The sequence below is a fragment of the Ahaetulla prasina genome, chromosome 15 (assembly GCF_028640845.1).
Source record: "Ahaetulla prasina isolate Xishuangbanna chromosome 15, ASM2864084v1, whole genome shotgun sequence".
Lineage (NCBI taxonomy): Eukaryota > Metazoa > Chordata > Lepidosauria > Squamata > Colubridae > Ahaetulla > Ahaetulla prasina.
The window spans coordinates 17,550,820-17,574,942 of NC_080553.1; the positions used below are offsets into that span (position 1 = coordinate 17,550,820).

The 24,123-nt window shown below is 45.0% G+C and overlaps 1 protein-coding gene across 2 annotated transcripts in view; it reads right to left on the minus strand.

Moving 5' to 3' along the window:
• Window positions 1-1,209: 1,209 nt before the first annotated feature.
• The window catches only part of CLIP1 (CAP-Gly domain containing linker protein 1), a 65,769-nt gene continuing 42,855 nt past the window's right edge, over window positions 1,210-24,123 (minus strand). For both annotated transcript variants that reach the window (XM_058158025.1, XM_058158024.1), the window contains 10 exons: window positions 20,440-22,725; window positions 18,981-19,118; window positions 17,842-17,948; window positions 15,336-15,450; window positions 13,921-13,973; window positions 7,130-7,247; window positions 6,067-6,208; window positions 5,300-5,349; window positions 3,807-3,931; window positions 1,210-3,258 (listed from right to left, as the gene is read on the minus strand). In XM_058158025.1, coding sequence (XP_058014008.1) covers window positions 3,036-3,258; window positions 3,807-3,931; window positions 5,300-5,349; window positions 6,067-6,208; window positions 7,130-7,247; window positions 13,921-13,973; window positions 15,336-15,450; window positions 17,842-17,948; window positions 18,981-19,118; window positions 20,440-22,725 — 3,357 coding nt within the window. In that variant the 3' untranslated portion in view covers window positions 1,210-3,035. The remainder of the gene's footprint in view (window positions 3,259-3,806; window positions 3,932-5,299; window positions 5,350-6,066; window positions 6,209-7,129; window positions 7,248-13,920; window positions 13,974-15,335; window positions 15,451-17,841; window positions 17,949-18,980; window positions 19,119-20,439; window positions 22,726-24,123) is intronic.

The window sequence follows — 24,123 nt, forward strand, 5'->3', positions numbered from 1 at the left end:
AAAAAATAAAATAAAAAAAGAGCACCAGCGTGCCTACCGTTCCTGTCCCAATGTTCCCTTTGGTTGTATTCAATTTGTGTGGTCATTTCATGTTTATACTTATATATATAGTTGTGTTTGACAAAATAAATAAATAAAATAATATTTTTTTCTTGTATATTGTATTGCCCGTGTTCTTTCTTTCTTTTTCTCTGTCTCTAAGGCAGAGGTCTTCAAACTTGGGAGCTTTAAGACTTGTGGACTTCGACTCTCAGAATTCTCCAGCCAGGTCTATGCTGGCTAGAGAATTCTGGGAGTTGAAGTCCACAAGTCTTAAAAGTTGCCAAGGCTGGAGACCCCTGCTCTAAGGTATCCATGCTTCTGTACCTACCTATCATAATACCATCTACCTCATCTTTTATATCTATCATCCATCCTTTATATCTATCGCTATCTGCCTATCATGTACCGATCCATCATCTATTCTATCTACTATCTATCTCTTATCATCTCCCTCGCCATCTCTTTCATTATATCTATATCTAATCTATCGTTATATCTATCTCTAGCCTCTCTCACTCATTATCTCTATTTTATCTATCTAATCTATCATTATATCTATTTCTGTCACCTCCCTCCACCTCCCTCTCTCATTATATCTCTATCTATCTAATCATATATCATATCTCTCTCATTGTATCTATATTTTACCTATCATTATATCTGTCATCTCTCTCATATATCTATCTATCCTTTATATCTGTCTGCCTATCTATCTATCTATCTATCTATCTATCTATCTATCTATCTATCTATCTATCTATCTATCTATCTATCTATCTATCTATCTCTGCTTATCATCCATCTATCCATCCTTTATATCTATATCTCTGTCTGCCTACCTACCTTTCTACCTACCTACCTAATCATCGCCTACCTGCTGATGTTTCAAAGTTATATTGGTGTTTCTATGTATAATGTGTTTTATCAGTGTTGTACATCAGCGATTGCATGAATGCTAAATAAATCAGCAAATTTAACAGCTTAACACTTTCAAAGTTGATGTGCCTTTAAATAACTCATTCCGGCAAATCATCATCAGGTCGGCCAACATAAGCCAACATTGTTGTTTGAACAGCATCTGCTGCCCAGGATCAAACACTCAGCATCTGTTGCCCAGCATCAAACACTCACAAACAGTTTTGAAAAGGAGGAGGCACAGCTAATGAGTAGAGAATAATCCCTTTATTAAAGATACAGTACAGTTGGTTTAGTTTAATACTGATGTCCCTGCCTTTTTTTAATGACTATCCCTATAATACATTCTTTACTCCAAAGTTCAAACAGTTACATTGATTTTTTTTAAAAAAACCCAAAACCTCATAGGCCAAATATTGATTGTAATCTGGGAATCATTAACAACTAGCACAGGTATGTGCCTCTCTAGAAGTCTGTGTGTGCGTTTAAAAAGAAACACAGATAAACCCAAACATAGTTATAGAAGAGTTCAAATCTTCCATTATGCAAGGAAGGCTAATAGTGTTTTCTTTACCTTTCTTTTTGTGACATTCAAAAGAAGAGAGCAAAACCAGCTTGGCATCATCTTTGTTTAGCGCACGCTAAGCATTTACTCGGAGCGATGGAATTAACTCCACAGGAACGCCCCGGGCATTAAATTAAGCATGAAAACAGTTTCACTCAGAAATGTGCTCCATTTTCTACTTCTTAAAATATTCTTGTAAGGTATCCGCTTCTTAGAAACTCCACCTTATTTCAACATTGAGTTTTCTATTTTACATTCATCTGGGACAAAATCCCAACCCAGGGGAAAATAAATAAATGACATCTTAAATTCGTTTTTTAAAAAACCGTCTTGATTTCAGGACGGACTTTTGATTAAAAAAAAAATCTGTTACAGGATACAAACTGTAGCCGGAAGGGTTTTTTTTTTTTGTCCCTTTTTTTGGTACATGCAAACCTGCCCCGCCCCACAACCCACCCCAGTCAGAAAAAAAAAAAAATCTCCCAAGTTTTTTGAGGCGATTTAAAGTCATTGAAGTCAAGTTACGGTACACAAAAGCCCTCTTTTTCAGAAGAACAGAAACACTTAAAAGACAATCAGATTGTTTTCCAAAATATAAATCTTTGTTTTTCTTAAATATATTTATATATGTACTTATGTACAACTCTACAGAAGCTGAAAAAACAGGGAGACATTTCCCAAACGCAGAGCTGGAGAGGTTTCGTTAGGGGGAAAAGCAAAATATTTCCCCACAGTGGCTGACCTGCTTTGTGGTATTTTTTATTTTTTTTTGCCTCGACAAAATCTCACACCGTTAAAAGAAATCTCGCGGACAAGAAAGGCACTACTTCTAGGTCTTGCACCAGTAGCACACGCACGAAAGTTTGCTCACGCGTGTCGGTTGATCGAGTGGTCACAAAGCCGAAGCAAAACAAAAACAAACAACGTTGGGAAAAAGAAAAGAAAAGAAAAGAAGAACTCGCCTCTTCAACCCATTCCAGTGTCAGAACGTTACAAACGCTAAAAAACAACAACAACGTACAACCGCAGCTTGGAGGAGCGTAGTAGTGCAAATAGGAAAATTAACAGCATAATTTCAAAGAGCTTTAAGTGAGCTAAAATAGAACTATACTTCTTGGTTTGCACCCCATCTCCTCTCCTTTCTTCCCCCACCTCCCTCCCACCCCTCTCCCCAAACTAAGCCACGCGACCGGAGGGAAGTTTCTGGATGCAAAAATCCCAGGAAATGAAATTTCTAAATGAAAATTGGCAGCCCCAGTTAAATTATTTATTTTAATTTCATCGTAAGAAGGGCAGAATAAACTATCTTGCTTATGGAAGACCAGATCCACAACGTCTTTTTTTTTTTTTTATAAATCTGGGTGGCTGCTGCAAGGAATTCTGGGAGGAAAGAGTGCCGGTCCCCTTTCTCTTCTCTCCTTCTGGCCCCACCCTTGGAGATTGGTGGTGGAGGAGGACAAGGTCCAACTAGCGAACCGAAACAACGTTCATCTTCTCCGCTCCTGTCCTGTTGTCAGAAGGTCTCATCGTCGTTGCAGTTGGCGGTCCAGTGGCCAAACATCTCACAAATGGTGCAGTACGGCCGCTCCTCTTTCCGACTGCCGTGGTACGTGGAGTGGGGAGGTTCCTCAGGCGCCTGGGCTTGCGTAGGACAATCTTCGGTGTCGTGGAGGTCGAAACAATCGCAAATGTCGCAGAAGAGGCGAGGTTTCCTCTTGACTTGGTTGTCTTCCTCGCTGTCGAGACAGAAACAGTTTAGGAAAGCGGACGGCCTCCCATGGGTCGTTCTGGGAGACTTCACGGTGGTTGGTGGGGTTTCCTCTGAGGAACGTGGTTGAGGAACAGGAGCAAGCAAGAAGTTGGGATTTTGGTTTTTCAGTTTTCCATGCTAATGTTCCTCAACCTTGGCCGTTTAAAGAGGTCTGGACTTCAACTCACAGAATTTAAGAGGTCTGGACTTCAATTCCCAGAATTCCCCAGGGTCCGGCCTCTCTAGAGAGCAGACTCTATGGTTGCTGGAACTCAACGGGTTGGTTTAGCCAATGCTTTAAGCCAATGGTTCTCAACCTTGGCTACTTTAAGAGGCCCGGGCTTCAACTCCCAGAATTTTAGGGGTCTGGACTTCAACTCCCAGCTTTGCTGGTTGAGGAATTCTGGGATTGGGTCCAGACCTCTTAAAGTAGCCAAGGTTGAGGAACACTGCTCTATGTCATCCAGCTGTGTCTACCATAAGCCATTCCAAGTAAAACAGCCTCCCAAATCCCCAATTTTTTCGACTACCAACCTGTCATAATTAATAACTTCTTCCTCGTCTCCATTGAGAGCCGCCTCGGACATCTTGTTCAGTTTCGATTTCAGTTCGGCGTTTTTATCTTGAAGATCCACAATGACCGAATTGAGGAAGTCAATCTGAAGGGTTGAGGAGAAAAAGAACGAGAAATGAATCTCACCATACGAGGCAAAATGGATCTACCAAACATCTAGACCATGGGTCTCCAACCTTGGTCCCTTTAAGACTTGTGGACTTTGCTGGCTGAGGGACTCTGGGAGTTGAAGTCCACAAAGTCTTAAAGGGACCAAGGTTGGAGACCCCTGATCTAGGCAGTACCCCGTTTCCCCCCAAATAAGACATCCCCTGATAATAAGCCCAATCGGGCTTTTGAGGGCACGGCAATAAGGCCAAGCGCTTATTTCAGGGTTCAAAAAATATATAAAACAGGGTCTTATTTTCGGAGAAACACAGTAGTCTCTTCTAAGCAGGAGGTCTCAAGCTTCATGAACAACATGGCTATAACCTCGGTGTATCTGCTCTCAATTCTTCTTCACTTGAAACTAAACCTCCTTAGTGCATTAGAGGTAGTCCTCAATTTATGGCTGCTTAACAAAAACTGTTGGAAGTTACGGCTGACCTCAGTGGTAAAATCTGAACAGTTTGCTGGCCATGCATGCACAATTTGCACTGTGCTGCACAATTGTCGGAACGGTTTTTTAAAAAAACTTTTTAAAAGCATTTTTTTTACTACCTATTCGCCCGAACTGGTAGTAAAAAATGCTTTTAAAAAGTTTTTTAAAAGGATCCCAAGATCGCGCGGCACAGCTCTGATCTTGGGAACCTTTTTTAAACCTTTTTAAAGCATTTTTTAACTACCGGTTTGGGCGAACAGGTAATAAAAAAAATGCTTTAAAAAGTAAAAAAAAAAAAAGGCTCAGACGATCACAGTTTTGCCGCATGCCCCGCCCACAATTTCCGGTTTGCCTGAACTCGGTCCAAACCGGCTGAAACCACCTCTGGAAACAGCCCAAGGGAAACTCCCAGCAGACCCCCAATTCTCAGGAGATAGTTCAGCCACCCGTTTATAGTCTCCCCTCTCCTCCTTCCTCCATTTTGTCACCGAAAAGAACAGAGGCTGACGGGAGGAGAAGATCGGCTCCCTTGCAAAAGGACCCCAAGGTTATCATCACCGAGAAAACTTAATTTTTTTAAAAAAAACAACAAAAAAGCAGAGAAAGCTGAAACCAACCATTTGCTGATGGCAGAAGATTATCCCCAGCCGCAGATCAAAGCAAGGAACGAAAAGGAGAAGCGAAGGGGGAGGGAAGAAGGAAAGAAGGGAGAGGGAGGGGGAGAAACACAAAGAAACCAAATATTAGTATGTTAAGAATATGATAAAACTCAACTTCAAGAATTTGGGGAAGGGAGAATGCCGTCTTTGGACAAGTTTTTTTTTTTTTTTTTAAAAATGATGGAATGAAACGACTAAGAGGACGGATGCATACCTGGCTCTCTTGGGCTTCTTCCTTTTGGAGGTCGCCACTAGATGAAACATCTTAGACAAGATGGAAGATTAAAAAAAAAAACACATTAGAAAGACATGAAATAAAGACTCCCTGATTTTACAGGATCTTCATCAGAGACAGATGGGATGGTGGACTCTTTGGGAGCGTCCAGTTGACTTGGTCTCAGGAGGCCACATCTGGATGTACTTCTCCACGTTTGGATAAAATCAGATTGCTGGAGGCAAGGCATGTGATTTCAACCTTGGTCAGCTAAAGCAGGGGTCTCCAACCTTGGCAACTTTAAGACTTGCGGACTTCAACTCCCAGAGTTGGGAGTTGAAGTCCACAACTCCCAGAGTTGGGAGTTGAAGTCCACAAGTCTTAGAGTTGCCAAGGTTGGAGACCTCTGAGCTAAACTCCCAGAGTTCCCCAGGGTCTGGCCTCTCTAGAGAACAGACTCTATGGTTGCTGGAGCTCAGTGGGTTGGTTGAACCAACGCTTTAAGCCAATGTTTCCCAACCTTCACCACTTCTTTTAAGAGGAGAGGACCCAGCGCCTTGAATTCTGGGAGCTGAAGTCCACCCCTCTTTAAAATGGTCAAAGTGGAGAAACAGTGATCGGTTGCCCTTTCCCCAAATGTCACCTTATTTGAATTCTGGGATTGGAAGTTCACACCTGGAGATGTCAGCTGTCTCCACTTGGGAAAATCTCCATTAAATTGGGCAACCTGAGGGGCCAGGTAACCTACATTCCAGAGCTGGCTTTACCTGAAGAGCTTTTTTGGCTCTCTTTGAGCTTCTGCTCCAGATTCTTTACTTTGATCTCAAGTTTAACCTTATCGGATTCCAGGGACTGAACGACCGAGTGCAAATTCCTCGCCGTGGCATTCTCTCCACGGAGCACCGAGACCTGCAAAAGTCCAAAAAGAAAAAAGGGGACACAACGTGAATTAAATAATGTCACGGAAGGAAAGAAATGAAGGGCATGCAGATAGTCTTTGACTTAGAAACAACCACAATGGAGCCCAAAGTTTTTATTGCTAAGTGAACCCTAAGGAAGGAGAGAAGGAGGAAGGGAAGGAAAGAGGAAGGAAGGGAGGGAAAGAGGGAAGGAAGGAAGGAGCGAGGGAAGAGAAGGAGGGAGGGAGTGAAGAAGGAAGGGAGAAAGAGAGAGGGAGGGAGAGAGGAAGGGGAGGAGGGAGGGAGGGAAGGAGGGATAGAGGAAGGAAGGAGAGAGGGAGGAAGGAGGGAGAAGAAAGGAGAGAGGAAGGAGGGAGAGAGGAAGGAAGGGGGGAGAAGAGAGAGGGCGAGAAGGAGGGAGGAAGGAGGGAAGGGAGGAAGAAAGGGGGGAGGAAGGAAGGAAAGGGAGGGAGGGAGGCAAGGAGGAAGGAGGGAGGGAGGGAAGAAAGGAGAGAGGAAGGAAGGAGGAAGAAAGGAGGGAGGGAGAGACGAAGGAAGGAAGGAGAAAGGAGGGAGGGAGGGAGGAAGGAGGGAGAAAAGGAGGAAGAAGGGAGGGAGGGAGACGAAGGAAGGAAGGAGGGAGGAGGGAGAAAGGAAGAAAGGAAGGAAAGAAGGAAGGAAGGAAAGGGAGGGAGGGAGGAAGGAAGGAGGGAGGGAGGAAAGGAGAGAGGAAGGAAGGAGGAAGAAGGGAGGGAGGGAGAGACGAAGGAAGGAAGGTGGGAGAAGAGAAGGAGGGAGAGAGGAAGGAGGAAGGAAGGGGGGGGAGGGAGGAAGAAAGGAAAGAGGGAGGGAGGGAGGGAGGGAGTGTCGTGTTTTGTGGGCCACCCAGATACGAGAGGATGCTACAGGTCACACACTTCTACGTTTGTACCTCATTTCTGAGTTTTTCCAACTCTTCGTCTCGCTCTGTAATCAAGGCACTAGTAACACTGATGGATTTCTGCAATGAAGCTCTCTCTTCATCGTTCTCTTTTATTAACTTGGCTTCTCTAAAAGAGAGGGTCAAACAATATTCAGAAGAGTCGTCCCATTAAACCTGTTTAAAAATCACGCCCCCCCCCTCCAAAAAAAAAAAAAAAAAAGGATGAACAGCAACGGGGTTTTCTGGAATTTTAATTGTCCTTTGATTTAACGGAGTGAAGGTTTTACAGCTGGCGTTAATGATGGGGGAACTTTGGAAACAAAGTGAAAAGGTTTTACCTAGGGAGATTCATGCCAGAATCCATTTCAGGGGTTTTATTTTTTACATTTTTTTTTTTAAAGAAAGATGTTAATAGGATTGGGAGATAAAGAATTGAAAAGGGAGGGAAAGAAGGTTGCAGATGGCGAGACCTTACATTGGTTATTTCTCAGAACGGTACTGAACAGACCACAAAAATGCATGCAAAGCTCAAACACACACACAGACAACAAACACACACACAGAGTTGTCATGCAAAGCAGGGATTGTGCTGGAATTATCGGCTGGTTCTCCTTAAATCTGTTAATTTAAAGCTTCCGTTTTGAGGGCCATTCTGGCGCCTCAGCTAAAATTTAAAATTAGATTTGAAAGAGAGAAAGTAACTCCAATAGAAGAAAATGGAATTTGTGGAGTTCCTGGGCTCCCCTGAGTTTTGTTGTTTTCTTGCAAACATCTCGTGACCCGACTAGGTAATATCATCAGTGCTGTAAGGGAGAAGGGTTTGCAGACTGGAGGAAGGGGAGGAGGAGGAGGTGGGGGAAGAGGACGATGAGGTCCTTAGTGCTCTCTGAGCTTGGTGGTTTTCTTGCAGACATTTCACAACCTGTCTAGGTAACATCGTCAGTGCTGATGTTGTCACCTCGATGATCCTGACGATGTTACCTAGCTGGGTCATGAAACGCCTGCAAAAAAAACCCCACCAAGCTTAAAGAGCACCAAGGACTCCACAAGAGCTTGGTTACCTCAGAAGTCACCTCCTTGTTGTGCCTCGCCCACCCTCCTCTCCTCAGCCGGGCCCCTCCCATCTCCTGCTATCTGAGCCAGACTGATAGTGAAGAAGAATGGCCTGGCATGCCTCCAGCCCCCAGCCCTGGCACCATACCCGGACAGACTGAGCAAACAAACCTCCCTACAGCGTGTGAGCACGAAGCCAGCCACATGCTAGAATTGCCGGCAGCAGATCAGGAGGACGGAAAGTCACAGTGGACGGATCCCCGCTTCCGGAGAATGGAGAGGCGACATCAGCAAAAGGGAGGGAGGGGCAGGCCTGGATAAGTGCTGAGTCATGGAGCCACACCCCATGGCCTATATAAAGGATCTGCTTTTTGGCATTCCCTGAGTCAGGCAAAGTCTGGTTGCTGAAGTCACACCTTGAATTCCTGCCTGCCCTGAGAACTCTGACAGGAATTTGGCAAAGTTGCAGAGGCTTCGTGGCCACGCTTGATACAGACTTCCCAGACCCGGCTGTCAGAGGAGGAGTGGGACATGACACCTCCTCTTGAAGAAACCTCATTCTTCTCAGCCAATAAATGCGGAAGATGTGAGGAGGAAAATGAAAACCAGAGCCTCTTTGAGGGCATCACCATCATCATATTTTTCTACCTCTGGAGCCGGTGCAGCATTTAAGAGGCTCCTGTGGCCATTATTAATGTTATTATAATTTCAACGTGGGGTTGAACTTCATTAGGCAAAGCCTGAGGAACTGACAGGCGAAAATTATTTGAGAATTTTCACCAAACAACAATAGGAAAGTATGGCGTTCATTCCCATTGGAGTGTTTCTCCACCTCAGCGTCTTGGAAGATGGGAGGACTTCAAGTCCCAGAATTCCCCAGCCAGCATTGGGGATTCTGAGAGGTGAAGCCCACCCATCTTCAAATGGTTTGGGATTCAGAAACACTGTCCGATCCATTTCCACCATGTTGTGGTTCGCCAACAGCCTGCGGAGCGGGCAACGGAGTCAGACAGCGATGAGGCTGAGGAAGAACATGGACCAGTCCTGAAGGCTGGGGCAGGTCCGGATGAGCCTCTGCGTCAGAGGCAGAGGTGGGGCCAGGGCCATCGGGGAGTGAGGTAGGGACTCCAGAGCCTCCAGAGGCTGACAGTAGTGAGGCAGAGGAACAGGAGGAGCCTGTTCCTAATGCACGCATGAGAAGAGCTGCCAGAAGGCAAAAGCAGCTCAAGCAAAGAGGACAACTTGGGAGTAAGGCCATGAGATGATTGGCCCCTCCCATAAGGCTTAAAACAGACCAGGATGGCGTTTGGGCTCTTTGCTGGAAAACAACGTTGATAGCTTCATCTTCTTGCATTTATTTTGCACTGGTGACTTTTGAACGTTTGCCAAGAAAGGCCTTTGGCAGTTTGCCTAATTGGACCGAGGTTTGTGATAGGACTGAGGAATTTGTGTTAGGAGGAATTTGCTTTAATTTAGTTAAACGATGCTGAGAATGAAGTCATTCTCAACTGTTCGAATAAAGTTTGTTTGTTTTTACACTGACTGAGTTTCCTACTACCTACTTGGGCCTGGGTCACAACACACACCAAACCTTCTCAGAAGGTATCACTGGAATGGCTTTACGATCCCCGAGAGAGGGATCGCTCCTGAGCAGAAAGGAACAGCTGTTCGTTTTGCAAACCAAAATCTAATAAAAGGGTAAAAATGAAGGAGAGAGAGAGAGAGAGATCATGCACACCAAACAAAATGCAAATTTAAGGATTAAAGGCAGAATCCAACAGGCCCCTTAAAGAAGACTGTTAAGAGTGAGAAAGAACCCCAATAACCAGCAGGGGTGATGGGCAGGATGGCTGCTGTGTCCCCCCCAACCAAGAAAACTAGCCAACAAGCAACGATGGCAGACACATCACAGAAGGCCTTTTCAGAAGTGATGCAGATGTTCATTCTGGGTCACAGAAGCGGCAAGGGAAAATCGGGGTGGGGTGGGGGGATGACACCGAGGCACACCGCGTCACAGATGGCCGAGATGCCGCTTGTAACGCCGAGATAGAAGGCTACTGTTCCCCTACAGATCAGAAACGCTGCGGTTTTTCTCCCAGGGGAAAAAAAAAATAAGCAGTGAAGGAGTCAGCCTGGCTGCAAAGCACAAAGGGGACTTTTGGAGGTCAAGGATTGGATCAACTGGGCCGCTCAAGTAGACCTGGCTGGGTCTACTTGCGTGAGGAGTTCAACGTGAAGGTGGGTCTCATCGGCCAAAGCCCAAGAGGCCTTGCTAGAATTGAACCGGTGGGCATTCAGGAGCCGGGAGAGTTGGTTTGTTTGCATGCAGGTCAACTCATTGATGGAAGAGATGAGAAGGTTCTTACAAAGAGGACATCTTGGAGCCACTCTGGCCTCCGTTGGGTGTCGGCTCGTTGGGGAAGGTCAAAAGACACCGTTAAGTGTCCTTCCAATCTTCAGGGCTAGGAATCTGATTGAGAACGGTAAGGAAGGAACTAATAATAGGACAATTTCCTGAGTCCTTCAGGAGAAGGGCGGTATACAAATTAAAATATTATTATTATTATTATTATTATTAATTTTTGCAGCCGGTGGAAAACATTTTGTACTTCGGTTAATTCTTAAGCATGGGGAAGCCGTGGCTGGAGAGGGCTTGTGATCAAACACACAGGAATTGCCGAAAAAGGCCAAAAATGTACTTTTTCCAAAAGGCCACAAGACTTCCTTGGGGTTTTTTCCTCCTTCTTTGACCATGTTCTGCTTCTCACCTAAGTTCTGAAGAAGCTTCTTGGATGGGAAGCGAAACGTTTTCAAAGGGGAAACCCAAGAAAGTCAATTTGCCTTTTGGAAAAAGGGACCTTTGGGGAGAAACCACGACCTGGAAGATTAAGACTCTCCAGAGAGTCTCAAAGTAAAACAAAGCAAACCAGCCAACGGTTGCCTTATCCAGACAATAAATTGGATGACCTACCATCTAAAGAAGCACCAACATCAAGCCCAATGGATCGCTCCTGTTTTCCTCCCCTCAATTTACTCTTAGCAAGGAAGCCCTCCACCACATCTCAAATCAAACGGGCAACCCCAAACCCCGACTTGATACCTGGCGGAGGTGATCCCAGCCGGCTCTCAAATTCAGCAAATAAATCCTTCCTTCCTTCCTTCCTTCCTTCCTTCCTTCCTTCCTTCCTTCCTTCCTTCCTTCCTTCCTTCCTTCTCTTTCTCTCTCTCTCTATCTCTTTTGGCTTTTTATAAAATTGGAAGACGTTTCCTGATTTACGCTCTCTTTACAGTCCTACACAAATGCAGATCCCAGCTGTTTGCAAGCTCACTCATGCAATGAAGCCAAAACAAGTTTTCTTATTAAAAAGAAAAAAGAGCAGTTACAGCTAGTCCTCAACTTACAACCGCTGTTGGGACTGGAGGTTCCGTCGCTAAGCAATGCTGTTATTAAGTGAGTCAGGCCCTGTTTTACAACCGTTTTTGTTGCAACTGATGATGTTACCTAGCTTGGGTCATGAAACATCTGCCAGGAAACCGCCCAGCTCAAGAGCAGCAAGGGCCTCCGAGGTTGTATGTGCAAGAACAGGTTGTAAGTCACTTTTTTTCTGTGCTAAAAAAAACAGACTCTAAAAAAACAGTCATTAAGTTGAGGACCACCGAGCTCTCAAACACTCAAGAAGCATAATTTCATGGATGAGTAGAGCCACTTAAAAATAGCTTTGGATTGTTTCAGGAAAGAAAGACCCGTATTAATTTTAGAGAGTTATGTCAAGATTTGTATGAACTAAAGGCCGCGCATGGCTCAGCCCACCAGGAGTAGGTCTCTTGAGTAGGTCTCCTACAAGGAGTAAATTTCATCTCATCAAAAGGACTTGGTATCTGTTTCATTTCTGAAAGATTATTAGTTTGGTAACTGACTCTGGGCACGATCGTGAACAGTTAATTCCAAACATCTCCTGCTAGAAATTCCACCCAGATTTTTCCCTTGCCACAAAAAAAGGAAATAAAAAGAAATTGCAATAACGGAGCAAGTACCTTAAAGTAATACTGGGCAAGCTTTAAAAATGCAAGATAACAAGAACCACATGTTAGAAACATGGCAGAGAAATGCGAGAGATACAGTAAAGGAAGAACTAAATTTGCACCCAAGTCGATTCTGCTTGTTGTTATTAAAATATAGAGATATAGATATATATATATATATAAAGATTTAACACTGCCGAGTATTTTACAAAACCAAAACTCAAATAAACAAATAAAAAATTCAAAACCAGAAACAAAAAAACAAAAAAAAAAGCAAGACACGGAGGTAACATAAGGCAGCCAAAAAAATATGTACAACGATTTCATTGGAGGAAAAAAATAAAATTAAAAGTTATTTATTGTAACGTGGATAGACTTTCTTTAGTCTTACCATTAAAGACACACAGATATAGCAAGGAAGCAGAAAGGTAGAAGGGAAGAAGAGATTCAGAAAACAGCGCAGAGCCAAGTCAGATAGTCAGCAAACCCACAACGAGCCGAAATAATATCGAATTCCCCGTCAGCTTCTTACCTCCACCTTCCAAAGGATCAACCCAGGGTCGGAAAGAAGGAGGGTGGGGGAGAGGGTCCTTATGGAAGGGAGGGAGAGTGGGAGGATGGGGGCAGCGTGACACCCCTCTCTCTATTTGCAAAGGTTGCCTGTAGCCTGCCGAGGCCAGGCCAAGTGCTTAGAATCGTAGAAAAACAAAGTTGGAGGGATCTTGGAGGTCATCTAGTCCGACTCTCTGCATGAGCAGGAGACCCTCCAGGAAAACTTTTTTTTTTTTTTTTAAAGAAAAAGGGACTTTTTCTCTGTAACTTCAAACGGTCTCGAAACAAAACTGTTGTAAGTCGAGAACTAACTGCATACGGTATCTCAAATGTATGTTTCAATTGATTTTTTGAGTTGAGGTGACTATTCCCTAAGCTGACTAAGAGGCCCAAGGCCACCCAGTGGGCACCATGTCTAAGGAAGAACTAGAACTCACAGTCTTCTGGTTTTTGCAGCCAATAAAAAAACCCTGAATAATTGGGAATCTGGGTTTTTCCTGAATTAAAAAATTGACTTTGAGTTGAGGTGACTATTCCCTAAGATGACTAAGAGGCCCAAGGCCACCCAGTGGGCACCATGTCTAAGGAAGAATTAGAACTCACAGCCTTCTGGTTTTTGCAGCCAATAAGGAACCCTGAATAATTGGGAATCTGGGTCTTTCCTGAATTAAAAATGTCCTTAAGGGGTAAGGCAAGGCCGAGCTTCCTTTTCAGGCTTCTAAGCAATGATTTTTTTTGGGTGGGTGGGTGGGGGGGGGGGCAAAAAAACTCTCCATGAAGAATTTAGAAGTTGGACGAGGGGAGGGCTTTTGGGGATTTAAGACATCTCCGTGGAAATTCCCCACCCCCAGGCTAAAAATGGCTCTGAATTAAGTGGGAGAGTTGAAAGGCAGAGAACTCAAAGAAATCAACCAAGTTCTGAGGATGAGCTAAATTGTAGAAAAGTTTCCAGAAATCGGTGTTTTTCCACCCACATTTTAGAGATGGGAAGGACGCTTTGATGTATTTTTTTAACGTAACGTTCCACCTGCTGGAGACGTTTTGAACAGGCCAGGTGCAATGCTAAGATTAATTTTAAGCGCAGAAGAGTAGCGGGGGGGATCAAAGAATTCTATTTGAGATCAATGTTTTCTTTCTTTCTTCTTTCTTTCTAAGTGTGCAAATCAACTCACCTTTTTTTCATCTCCAACAGCTGGTTATTGAGCACTGATCTCTCTTCTTCCAGCTGGAAAAACCAAGCGAGAAAGGGAGAAAAAAAGAGGATTTTTTTACTCTGCCCTTTTACATCATATATCTTTTTTTTTTAAAAAAAATTATTATGAGTCTTGAATCTATTCCACATCTTTAGGAGGTGGGATAGGGGGAGGATTTTATTTAGCCACTTCTAAGTCTTTTTGCAACCTAGTTATGCAACCAGCTCTCCCTTCTTAGAATTCCATTCATTATTAATTTCGTATTTACAATGCCACCCACTTCAGAAAATTCCAGCAGGTTAAACATATCCAAAAATAGAGTTAAAAGCATGTCACAAAACATGGAAGCCCTGATTAAATAAACTCAATCACCGCAATAACCACACAACACACACACATATACACAAAAAAGGAACAGGATACTGCCTTCATCCTCATATACCGTTTTTCTTATTAAAAACTAGCTTTAGAGGACCCTTTTCTTATTTCTTATTTTATATATAAGATCTTGTTTCTCCCACCCTCTCCTCGCAGGGAGCACCTTCCAACCATAAGCCCCATCAGGCACCTACTGCTCGTGTAAAAAGACCAAATTAAAAGATAATGAATAATTTAGAGATCTGAAACCTGTGTCGTGTTAGACCAAGGATATGCCAGAATTGAAAATAATTCTCTTTTCAAGCACAAAGAATCAGAACCACACGGTAAGTTCCAGTTAAACTGCTGGCTGGGGAAGTCCACACATCTTCAAGGGGCCGAGGTTAATAAAACGCTCATTCATGTCCCCTAAAACGCGACTCACAGCACAGCTGTAGGGATTTTCCCTCCCACTTCTTCAACATAAACCTTCTCCTAAAATGCAATTTCCTTCGGGGGGGGGCAAATTCAGAGGGACTCTGAGTGTACCCTTGAAAATGCATCTGGTTTGCAAAGTTCCTCCAGAAAAACCATTCCACTCAAAACCTGGAAGTTCTGGATGCTAATGTCTTCAGGTATTTAGGAGTTGCAGGCAGCGGAGTCCTGCAACTCCCCCCAGTTTTGGGTCGACGTGGTATCTGAGCCTCTTAAAACCAAGGGCTTGCTTTGCACAGCCAAAATTAATTTTCCCTCACTGGTGAACGCAGTGGCCCCCCAGCTAAAAACTTTACGCCTCCCTAAGACGAGCGTGAGAGTCCTCCTTGCCTTCTCTCAACTCCTAACAATTCAACTTCTCCCCTGGAACTGGCACCACCGAAGGTTACCTTCTCCAAAGCCCCTTTGGAGCCCTGCCCTCCTCCTCCTCCTCCTCATCTCTCCCACATCCACCTGTCCAGCATCTCAGGACCCTTCTAAACTTCTCCCCACCCATCCCTGTCCTTCTCACCCAAATCCGAGGCCGAAAACATCTCTCTTACCTTCCGGTGACTGGCGAGATCTTCTTTCCCCAACTCTTTCGCAAGTTTGAGATTCTCCTCTTGGAAGACGGCGAGCTGTTGGGATTTCTCCTCTTCGGCCACTTTGAGCATTTCCCTGGGAAGAGATGGAGAAGGCAGCAGGGTTACTATAGGAACGAGGAGGATGGAAGGGAAGGGGGCGAGACCGGGCTGGTGGGGAAGGAAAGACAGACCGGCTTGCAAACCACGTCATAATTTGTCACGGTTTTGACGAGACCACCGATTAAAAAAAACAGCCCGCCCGCCCAGCCTCCGTTCTCCTGCGTCTGGTATCATCCACCAAAGGAAAGGGCACGCTCCTTTTCGTCGTTGCCCGCTTCTCCCCTTTGGAAACAGACCCACCAAACAGCCATCTGAGTAAATCCTAAAGGCTCTTGCCAAGTCTCCCGTTATCGGATGGTTCGGACGCTCCCCGCGACGCTGGATTTGAAGACAAACTGGCGGTGCCCGGTCTCTTGGCTGGCAGCCACCAATTCTGGTTTCATAAAAGCTCCATTCACTAACATCCGAGTCACACAGACTGGCGGACGCAACCGCGGAGCCCCGGCTGAGACCGGCAGCCTTCACGCTTTGAAGAGAGCCTTCCTCTCGTGGGAGACAAACTCACGCCTCTCGAACCCTTGACTTGTACGACGGTGGTGTGAATAGGACCTGGGTCTCTGAGCATTTCCAGCCTGGAAACGGCTGGGTATTTTTAGAGCCCAACGTCTCCCCGGGTCCTGCCGAGTGACATCTCGGCGCCCTACATTCCTCGCAAGCGAATTAATCCGCTGCAAAATTAGATTCCTTGCTACCCAGATTGGCTGGAGCGAGCGTGCGGGAACAGTTTGGTTTGAAAAGCCTAGGCTAAAAACCTAATAAAACAAGGCAACGGGGATTACCATCTGCTTTCCGGGCTGCTGTGCGCGAGCTGCCTGCAGGCATCTCCAAGCTATCTATTTTTAGAAGAGATTTGAAGAGATTTTCAAGCACCAAGGCGTTACGTTTGTAGGGGAAAAAAATAATGGTGTTTTTTTTTTTTTTTTGTACAGGCTGCCCACACACACACACCCCCCCCGAGACGCTAAAATCGTATTTTTTATAGTGTAAAACATAAAGGGAGCCTCTGAGTCATTATTCATTAAGAAAAAGGCTGCAATTCTAGTCCTCGATTTATTCGTTTAGTGACCGTTCAAAGTTACCACTGGAAAAGTTAAAGGTAAAGGTTTCCCTCGCACGTAGGTGCTCGTCGTTCCCGACTCTAGGGGGCGGTGCTCATCTCTGTTTCAAAGCTGAAGAGCCAGCGCTGTCCGAAGACGTTTCCGTGGTCATGTGGCCGGCACGGGTCAACGCCAAAGGCGCACGGAACGCTGTTCCTTTCCCACCAAAGGGGGTCCCTATTTTTTCTACTTGCATTTTTTTACCTGCTTTCGAACTGCTAGGTTGGCAGAAGCTGGGACAAGTCACGGGAGCTCACCCTGTTACGCGGCGCTAGGGATTCAAACCGCTGAACTGCCGACCTTTCGATTGGCAAGCTCAGCGTCTTAGCCACTGAGTCCCAGTGCTGAAAAAGTCCCGTAACAGAAAAAGTTACTTCTGACCAATTCTCATGCTTAGGACCATTGCAGTGGTCCATGGCCATGCGATCAAAATTTCAGCACTTGGCGACTGGGGTCATTTGCAACCTTCCCAGCTGGCTCCCAATAAGGAAAGTCAACGGGAGAAGCCGGGCTGACTTAAGAACTTTGCGACTTGCTTAACAGCTGGAGTGATTTCACTCCACTATCATGGCCAAAAAGTTGTCAAAATTGGGTGCGACGCTTGAAACTGTCCGAAGTTTTGGTTTCAACTGTGGCCGTAAGTCAAGGATTACTTGTATTGCGCTGTGCAAGATTTTAAGTTTCATATACAATTGCAAAAGCATGGGTTTTCCAGTTCCACGAATCAAGAGATAAAACACCCATAATCATCCCCTGAGAATAAGCATCAAAGAACCCATTTCTCTTATGATTGCAAGGAGCGTTTTTGATTGGACCCGTAAAATAACAAAAAACGCACGATGAAGACGGTTTATTATACGTAATTTGGAAAGTCCTGTTCCGGTGCACTTCTTGCACAAAAACTGCCATTAATAATAATAATAATAATAATAAAAAGAATGTATGGCATTTCCTCAACATTTTGTTAATGTTGGAGAAAATACACAAGGGAATACAAAGGAATACTGAGGGGAAAAACTGGGACCAAAATAGCAACCTCTGTGCAGCTTTGTCTATTTTAAAAATGCAACCCCGTTTTTGTTCTCTGTTCTTACACCCAGAAGCAGCTGCAAATTCTGGCTATTTTTGTTCTACGCACCCCTTTAGGCATGCTGGCTTTTTTCTCTGCATTTCCTCTCCTTCCCATTCCACGGATAAACATTGCCCCCCCCCCACCACCACCACCCTCCCCGAACGAAAGTCTCCCACAAGTAGAACAAAAAACTCACAATTCTTTTCGAAGTTCTTCCAGGTTTCGGCTCTCGTCGTTCAGACGTTCCTGAGATTTGGTGAGCTCCTCTCGGTTCTTCCGGTGGCTTTCTTTAAGTGCGTCCAGCTTGAGAAGTGTGGCGGGGAGGTGGGGGGAGAGGAGAAAATAAAAATTAACTCAAGAGGTCCCAGGAGGAAAGAAGGGTGACCCAGTCTTTTCTTGACCCCTTTTTTCCCCATTTCTGCTGAAGCAGCTGTGTCAGGTGTGGGCTGTGGCAGGATCTAGGACAGCTTATTTAACGGGGAAGGAACTAATTCTGAAAATATTATGTCTTTCGGGGAGGGGGGGGGAGCCTGCTGGTTCTGCACAGTTCAAATCACCTGCAAGGTTTGGCGTCCCCAGGTTTTCATTTTGTCCCCTGAGGTCTTCTCATCAGCCTCTGAAATCTTCTCTGTCCATAAACAATTGGGTGGGGGTAGGGGGGGGGATATATTTTATGTCATAACAGATAATCTCTGGCTACTCTGGAAGAATTAGAACCAGTGGGTGGATTTAGCCCTCTGTCTGGAAGCCACGGAGTGGATTTCATCAGTGCACCGACTCTTCCTTCGCTGGGACCCTCAATTTCTCAACGGAATATAGGGAGAAACAGGAGATCCCTTGGTTAAAATCTGCGGGGATCTCTTTGTTAATGGCAGCCATTGCTTGGGCACCAGATCTCTGCCCATTGAGCCTCGGCCTCAGTGGATTAAAGATGGTCAGTTCATTTACTGACCATTCAAAGTTACGTGATTAACTTTCATGGTTACGTGATCAAAATTCAGATGCTTGGTTCATACTTATGACCGTTGCTGTGTCCCAAGGTCTGGTGCTCCCTTTTGCGTCCTTCTGACAAGCTAAGTCAAGGTGGGGGGGGAAGCCAGATTCACTTAATAACCGTGGCAAGAAGGGTCATAAAAAGTTGACAAAAAGTCCTTCCCATCATTTGTTATCGGAGTTTTTCCTCTTGGTTGGAAATTCTGGGGATTGAACGAGGGACCTCCTGCATCCAAAGCGTAAATCCTGCATGCGTTGGGGTGTGTGTGTGTGTGTTCAATTTGGAATCACGACAACGATTCCTCCCTAGCCAAAGGAAGGCGGTTTAATTTTTTTATTTACCTCTTTTTTCAGCTTTTGATTGAGCTGCTTAGACTCTTCGAAGGAGGCCACGATTTCCGTCTTCTCTTTATGGAGGGCGTCTTTCTCTTTGGTCACTTGCTCCACTATCTGCAGAGCATCTTCTGCCGTTTTTGCAGTCTAAAAGATTTAAAACAAATCTTTTAAAATCTTTCTTTTTTTAAAAACAACAACAACAGGTCAAGTCCTGGGCAAAAGATGTTGAAGATGGTGGCAGGTTTACCATCGGAGAACAACCTGGTGGCCCACAGAGCTCTCTCTTCCACATGATGAGCCACTGTGATGGTGGCTCAGGATGATGGGAGCTGTAATCCGAGCTCTCTGCAGGCGTCCAGGTTGCCCGCCTTTGATTGCCTACCAATAACAGCGGTTTTTTTTCAACTTTGGGAACTTTTAAGAAGTGTGGACTTCAAGTCCCAGAATTCATAGCTGGCTGGAGAATTCTGGGAGTTGAAGTCCACACTTCTTAAAAGTCCCCCAAGGTTGGGAAACGCTACTCTGGTCAATAGTATTTCTCTTGAGTAAGCAGCAAATCGAGGCTAAAATCCAGCTGCTGCTCGAGTGTGAAACCAATCCTTCTGCTTCGTGCCAGAAGCACAATTAAATCTACTGTTCCATGCAGAAATTAAATGACAATCCCATGCTAGCATTATCCGTGGCTCCCAATTCAATTATGTTCGTGAATTATTATTGTTTTTTAATTACTCTCATTCATTCAGGAGAAGAGCTTCACCAACAACAGATTTCTGCTCTTTTTTAAAAAAAGAATATTGAAAATCAGAGAAGCAACAACTGTGCCTCTAACTTTTTTTTTGGGGGGGGGAGTGGGGGCAAGAAGAGATAATTGAAATATTTCAATAAACGTTTCTAAGCTTTAAGAGCAGGCTAGTTTAAGGTCAGAACAGTGGTTGGAATAAACCTCGAGGTTTTAACGAAACGGAGAGAAGGAACGATTTAGCCTCCTGATTTGTCCTCTGTTGGTGGTGAACGCAAACGAGGATTGTGAATAAAAAGGTAACAACTTCCGTTTTGCAAACTATTCCGCTTAGAATCGGTCTGCTGGAAGTTTGGATCCAGCTGGGCATGGGCGAGAGAGGGAGGCGTAACCATCGGTTCCCGAGATACCAATTTAAAATAAGACCCTTTCCAATTCCACTGGGACTTGCATTCAATCCACATCTATGGTGCCTTTTTATTCACAACTGAAGAGCTGACTGGAATATTCAGCTGTGGTGAGACCCTAAAAACTCTCCCTCACATCATTCCAGCTGTTGATGACAGGTGTCCCTCACCCCACAAATCAACTTAAATTTGCTATCTGTAAGAGAATTAAGAAGGGTGTTCCAAGGGTGCGCGATCGTGCAAAGTTAAGTGCAGACACAGGAACCATTAGTGCTTGGTGTTAGTAACCATAATCGGACTGATTTAGCAATTGCGATACCTCAAATCTTTGCATTACCGCCTGAGCCTGCAGACCTTCAATGTCTTCCAGTTTGACGACCAGTTCGTCTCTTTCCTTCTGAAGGGCTTGGGTTTTGTTCTGAGCCGCCAAAAGGTTGCTAGACATCTCACTGTTGGCCTGGGCTAGAAGCGTGACCTCGTCGTGCAGCTTGTAGTAGTCCTTGGAGAACGTCTCCTTCTCCTTCAAGATCTCTTCCTTGATGGTGATGAGATGTTTCTGCTCCAGGAGCAACATCTCGTTCTCTTGAAGCAGCTTGGCCCTCTCCAGTTCGCTGGTTTGGTGGCTGGAACGGAGGTCCTCTAGGATATTGGAGACACTGCTGTGAAGTTCCTGCAGCTCTGCTTTTGACTTGGTCAGAGCCGCAAATTCCTTCTTCAGCTTCTCAATGTTGGAGGCCAGCTGGTCCGTCTCGGCACTGAGGACCTCTTTCTCCTTCATAATTTCTTCCAACCTGGACGCGCTCTTCAACTTCTCCTGTTTCAGCTGGTCCCGTTCGATCAACAGCTCCTTATTTTCCAGGCTCAGCTGTTCCTTCTCTGCCTCTAAGCGACTCATGGCATTATGGAGTTGGGTGTTCTCGACCACAAAAGACTCTTTCTCCAACGTGCGGCCTTCCCGCTCTATCGTCAGGTTATTGTAGATGGTTTTGAGCTCCTTGCTCAACTTCTGGCATTCTTCTTGCAGCTGGACCTTCTCTTTGTTCAGTACCTCTTTCTCCGACGAACTGCTTTTAAAGGAAGCCGCCAGGAGCTGCTTGGCGTGAAGCAAGGCGGAGTATTCGTTCTCCAATACGGTTTTGGCGCTTTGGGTCTCTTTTAAGATTTTGGAGAGCTCAGCTTTGTATCGGACGAGATCCTGGTTCTCCTGTATCTTCTGGTCAAGCTCTCGCTTCAAGGTTTCAGCACTGCCCTGCAGTTTGGCCTTGTCTTGGACCAGCATCCTTTTGGCAGAAATGTCCAACTCGTGCTTCTTCTTCAATTCGCACACGGCTTTGGTGGCAGACTGCTTCTCCGCCAGGAGCTCGGCGCATTTGGCTTCCAAGGAGGCCTTCTCCTTGACCAGGCTCTCGTTCTGCTTCTTGAACTTCAGAGACTTCTGAGAGGCCACCTCCTTCTCCGCGCTCAACTGGCTCAGCTTCTCATTCAAGGTTTTCTCAGTGAGGGCGGCTTCTTCAGAGGTTTGGGCCAGCTTTTCCGACAGGTTCTTGTTTTCGTTCCAAAGTTCCTCCCGCTCGGCTACAAGTCTTCTCTCGGAGCAAATCAAGGTTTCCTTCTCTTGCAGGAGCTGAATCAGTTCGGTGTCGGTCGATTCCCTGCTGGCCTTAATCTCTTCCAGAAGTTTTGAAAGACTAGCGTGAGAGGCCTCCAGTTGGTTCTTGTCTTTGGTGACCCTTTTAAGCTCTTTATCGGATAGTTCCCATCTGGACTGAAGGCCATCACTTTTCAACTGAAGCTCCTGTTTCTCCACCAGCGCCTGCTCGAAGCTCTGGCGTTGTTCCTCCTGAGTTTTCAAGAGGGTCTCCTTGTCAGACTGCAGATCCTGGCTGGTCTGCAGGAGAACATCCCGTTCCCTCTTCAAAGCAACGTGCTTGTTTTCCAGATCCAGATGTTTGCTCAAGAGCGAGTCCCTCTCAGCAGCCAAGGTGGTCACTTCTTGAAGGAGCTCTTTTTGGTCCCGGGCCATGTCTTCGTAAGAGCTCTTCAGCTTCTGGATGACATCGTCCTTATCTTTGAGAAGGGCGGCGTTTTCCTCCGAGAGCTTCCTCTGACAATCCTCCAGTTCTTCCCGTTGGCTGATGTGCTTCCGACATTCCTGGGCCAAGGCCTCGCTGCGGCCTTGGAGCTCCTCCACTTGACCGAGGAGAGACGCCTTCGATGTACGTAGAGCGTCGTTCTCTCTAGTGATCTTGAGAAGGTCTTCTTGGGCGGTCTCGATCTCCAGGAGCAACCTTCCCTTTTCGGAGATCAACTCATCGTTCTTCTCCTTCTCTTGCTGGGTTTTGTTCTCCGCGTCTTGTTTCTCCTTGACTGTTCTTTTGTTCTCCAGATTAAGCTCCTCGTTCACTGTCCACAGTTTCTCCTGATCTTGTTTTAACAGCCCAATCTTGGACTCCAAGTCTACCAACTTGGACAACAAGGAACCTTTTTCTAACTTTAAAGCATTCCCTTCCTGCGCCAAGACTTCCTTCTCGGCTATCAAGGCCCTCATCTCGTCTGACATAAATTCAATCTCTTTTCTGGCTGTTGCTAGCATAGAGGTTAAGGACTACATGAACAAAGGACAGGGAGAAAGGGAGACAAAACACAAGAAGAATGAAGTCAAGCAGACGAGTGTGGATTAATAAATAGCACGACTATTCCAAAATAAGACTAAGCGGGTTTATATATTGACACACAGAAAGCCCTGCTTAAAGACTATCCAAGTCACTGGACGTATTGCAAGGAACGCTTGCGTGTAATAGTAAGGCATTACATCAGGTGTCTATGGAGATTCTCAGTCATCCAGGTCATGGTTGTCCCAAAGGTGCTTTTTCAAGAGGCAACTGGACTTTCTGGTTTTTCTTTGAAGAGGTTTCGCTTCTCATCCAAGAAGCTTCTTCAACTGTTCTTCAGAGCTGAAGAACCTTCTTGGATGAGAAGTGAAACCTCTTCAAAAAAAAACCAGAAAGTCTAGTTGCTTCTTGAAAAGCATCTTTGGGGCCATTATTTTATTTTATTTGATTGATTGATTGATTGATTAGCCGTTGGGTGATATCAAAGTGCAGAGATCCTGGCAGGCCTGGATCCTAAAGGCACCAAGGTAATATGGCTTCCAGGCCTGACACGTCCAGAAACAAATTATGATTAAAATTTGATAAAAGCAATTTAAAATGGAGTTGGATAAAACACAATTTAAAATAAAAATTGGAATAAAATACAATTTAAAATGAAACTGGAATAAAATGCCATAATTTAAAATAGAGATAAAATATGATAAAATTATTATTTTGGTGTCACCCCCTGCAATCAGTTCCAACCGAACCATTTTGCTTAAGCCACACTGTGCTGTGTTAAATATTATTTTCAGATTCCGGCTGCGCATAAAGTAAGTTGTTTTGATATGGGGGATCCCAATGGGTCATTTGTTTGGTATATGGACCCAAGTTACCTGTCTCTCACCTTCTTATACGGGCAACGATCAAATTATTAAGTATGAAGAAGTGGGATTCAACGCTTGAATTATCCCGTCATCCGCTCGCCAACTCATAAAAAGCAAAGCGGTGAGATCTCGCCTGACGTAACGGTTATGGTGGGCTCAGGGCTTCTCCCATACTTGAGAAGTTCAGAGCAAAAGTCTCCAGGGTCAAGTTTTCTCTTAGCCAGGGAAGACTAAAGTCCATCCTTTGCAATGTGAAAATTTGTAATTTTTTTTTTTTTTAGCTTTTGCTTCACTTTGCCAACAAATATACCATATTTTTCGGAGTATAAGGCACACCTTAGTTTTTGGGGAGGAAAATAAAAAGCTGATTGGCAGGTGTATCGGCCTCCCGGAATACCCCCCCAATCAGCTGTTCCCAGAGGTGAATTTTAGCAACAGGTTCCTTGGTTGTGAGCTCTGTGCCTGGCTTTTTTTTTTTTTGCTTCTTTTTCTGCCTCTGAAACTTTTGAAACTCTGTTTCAGAAA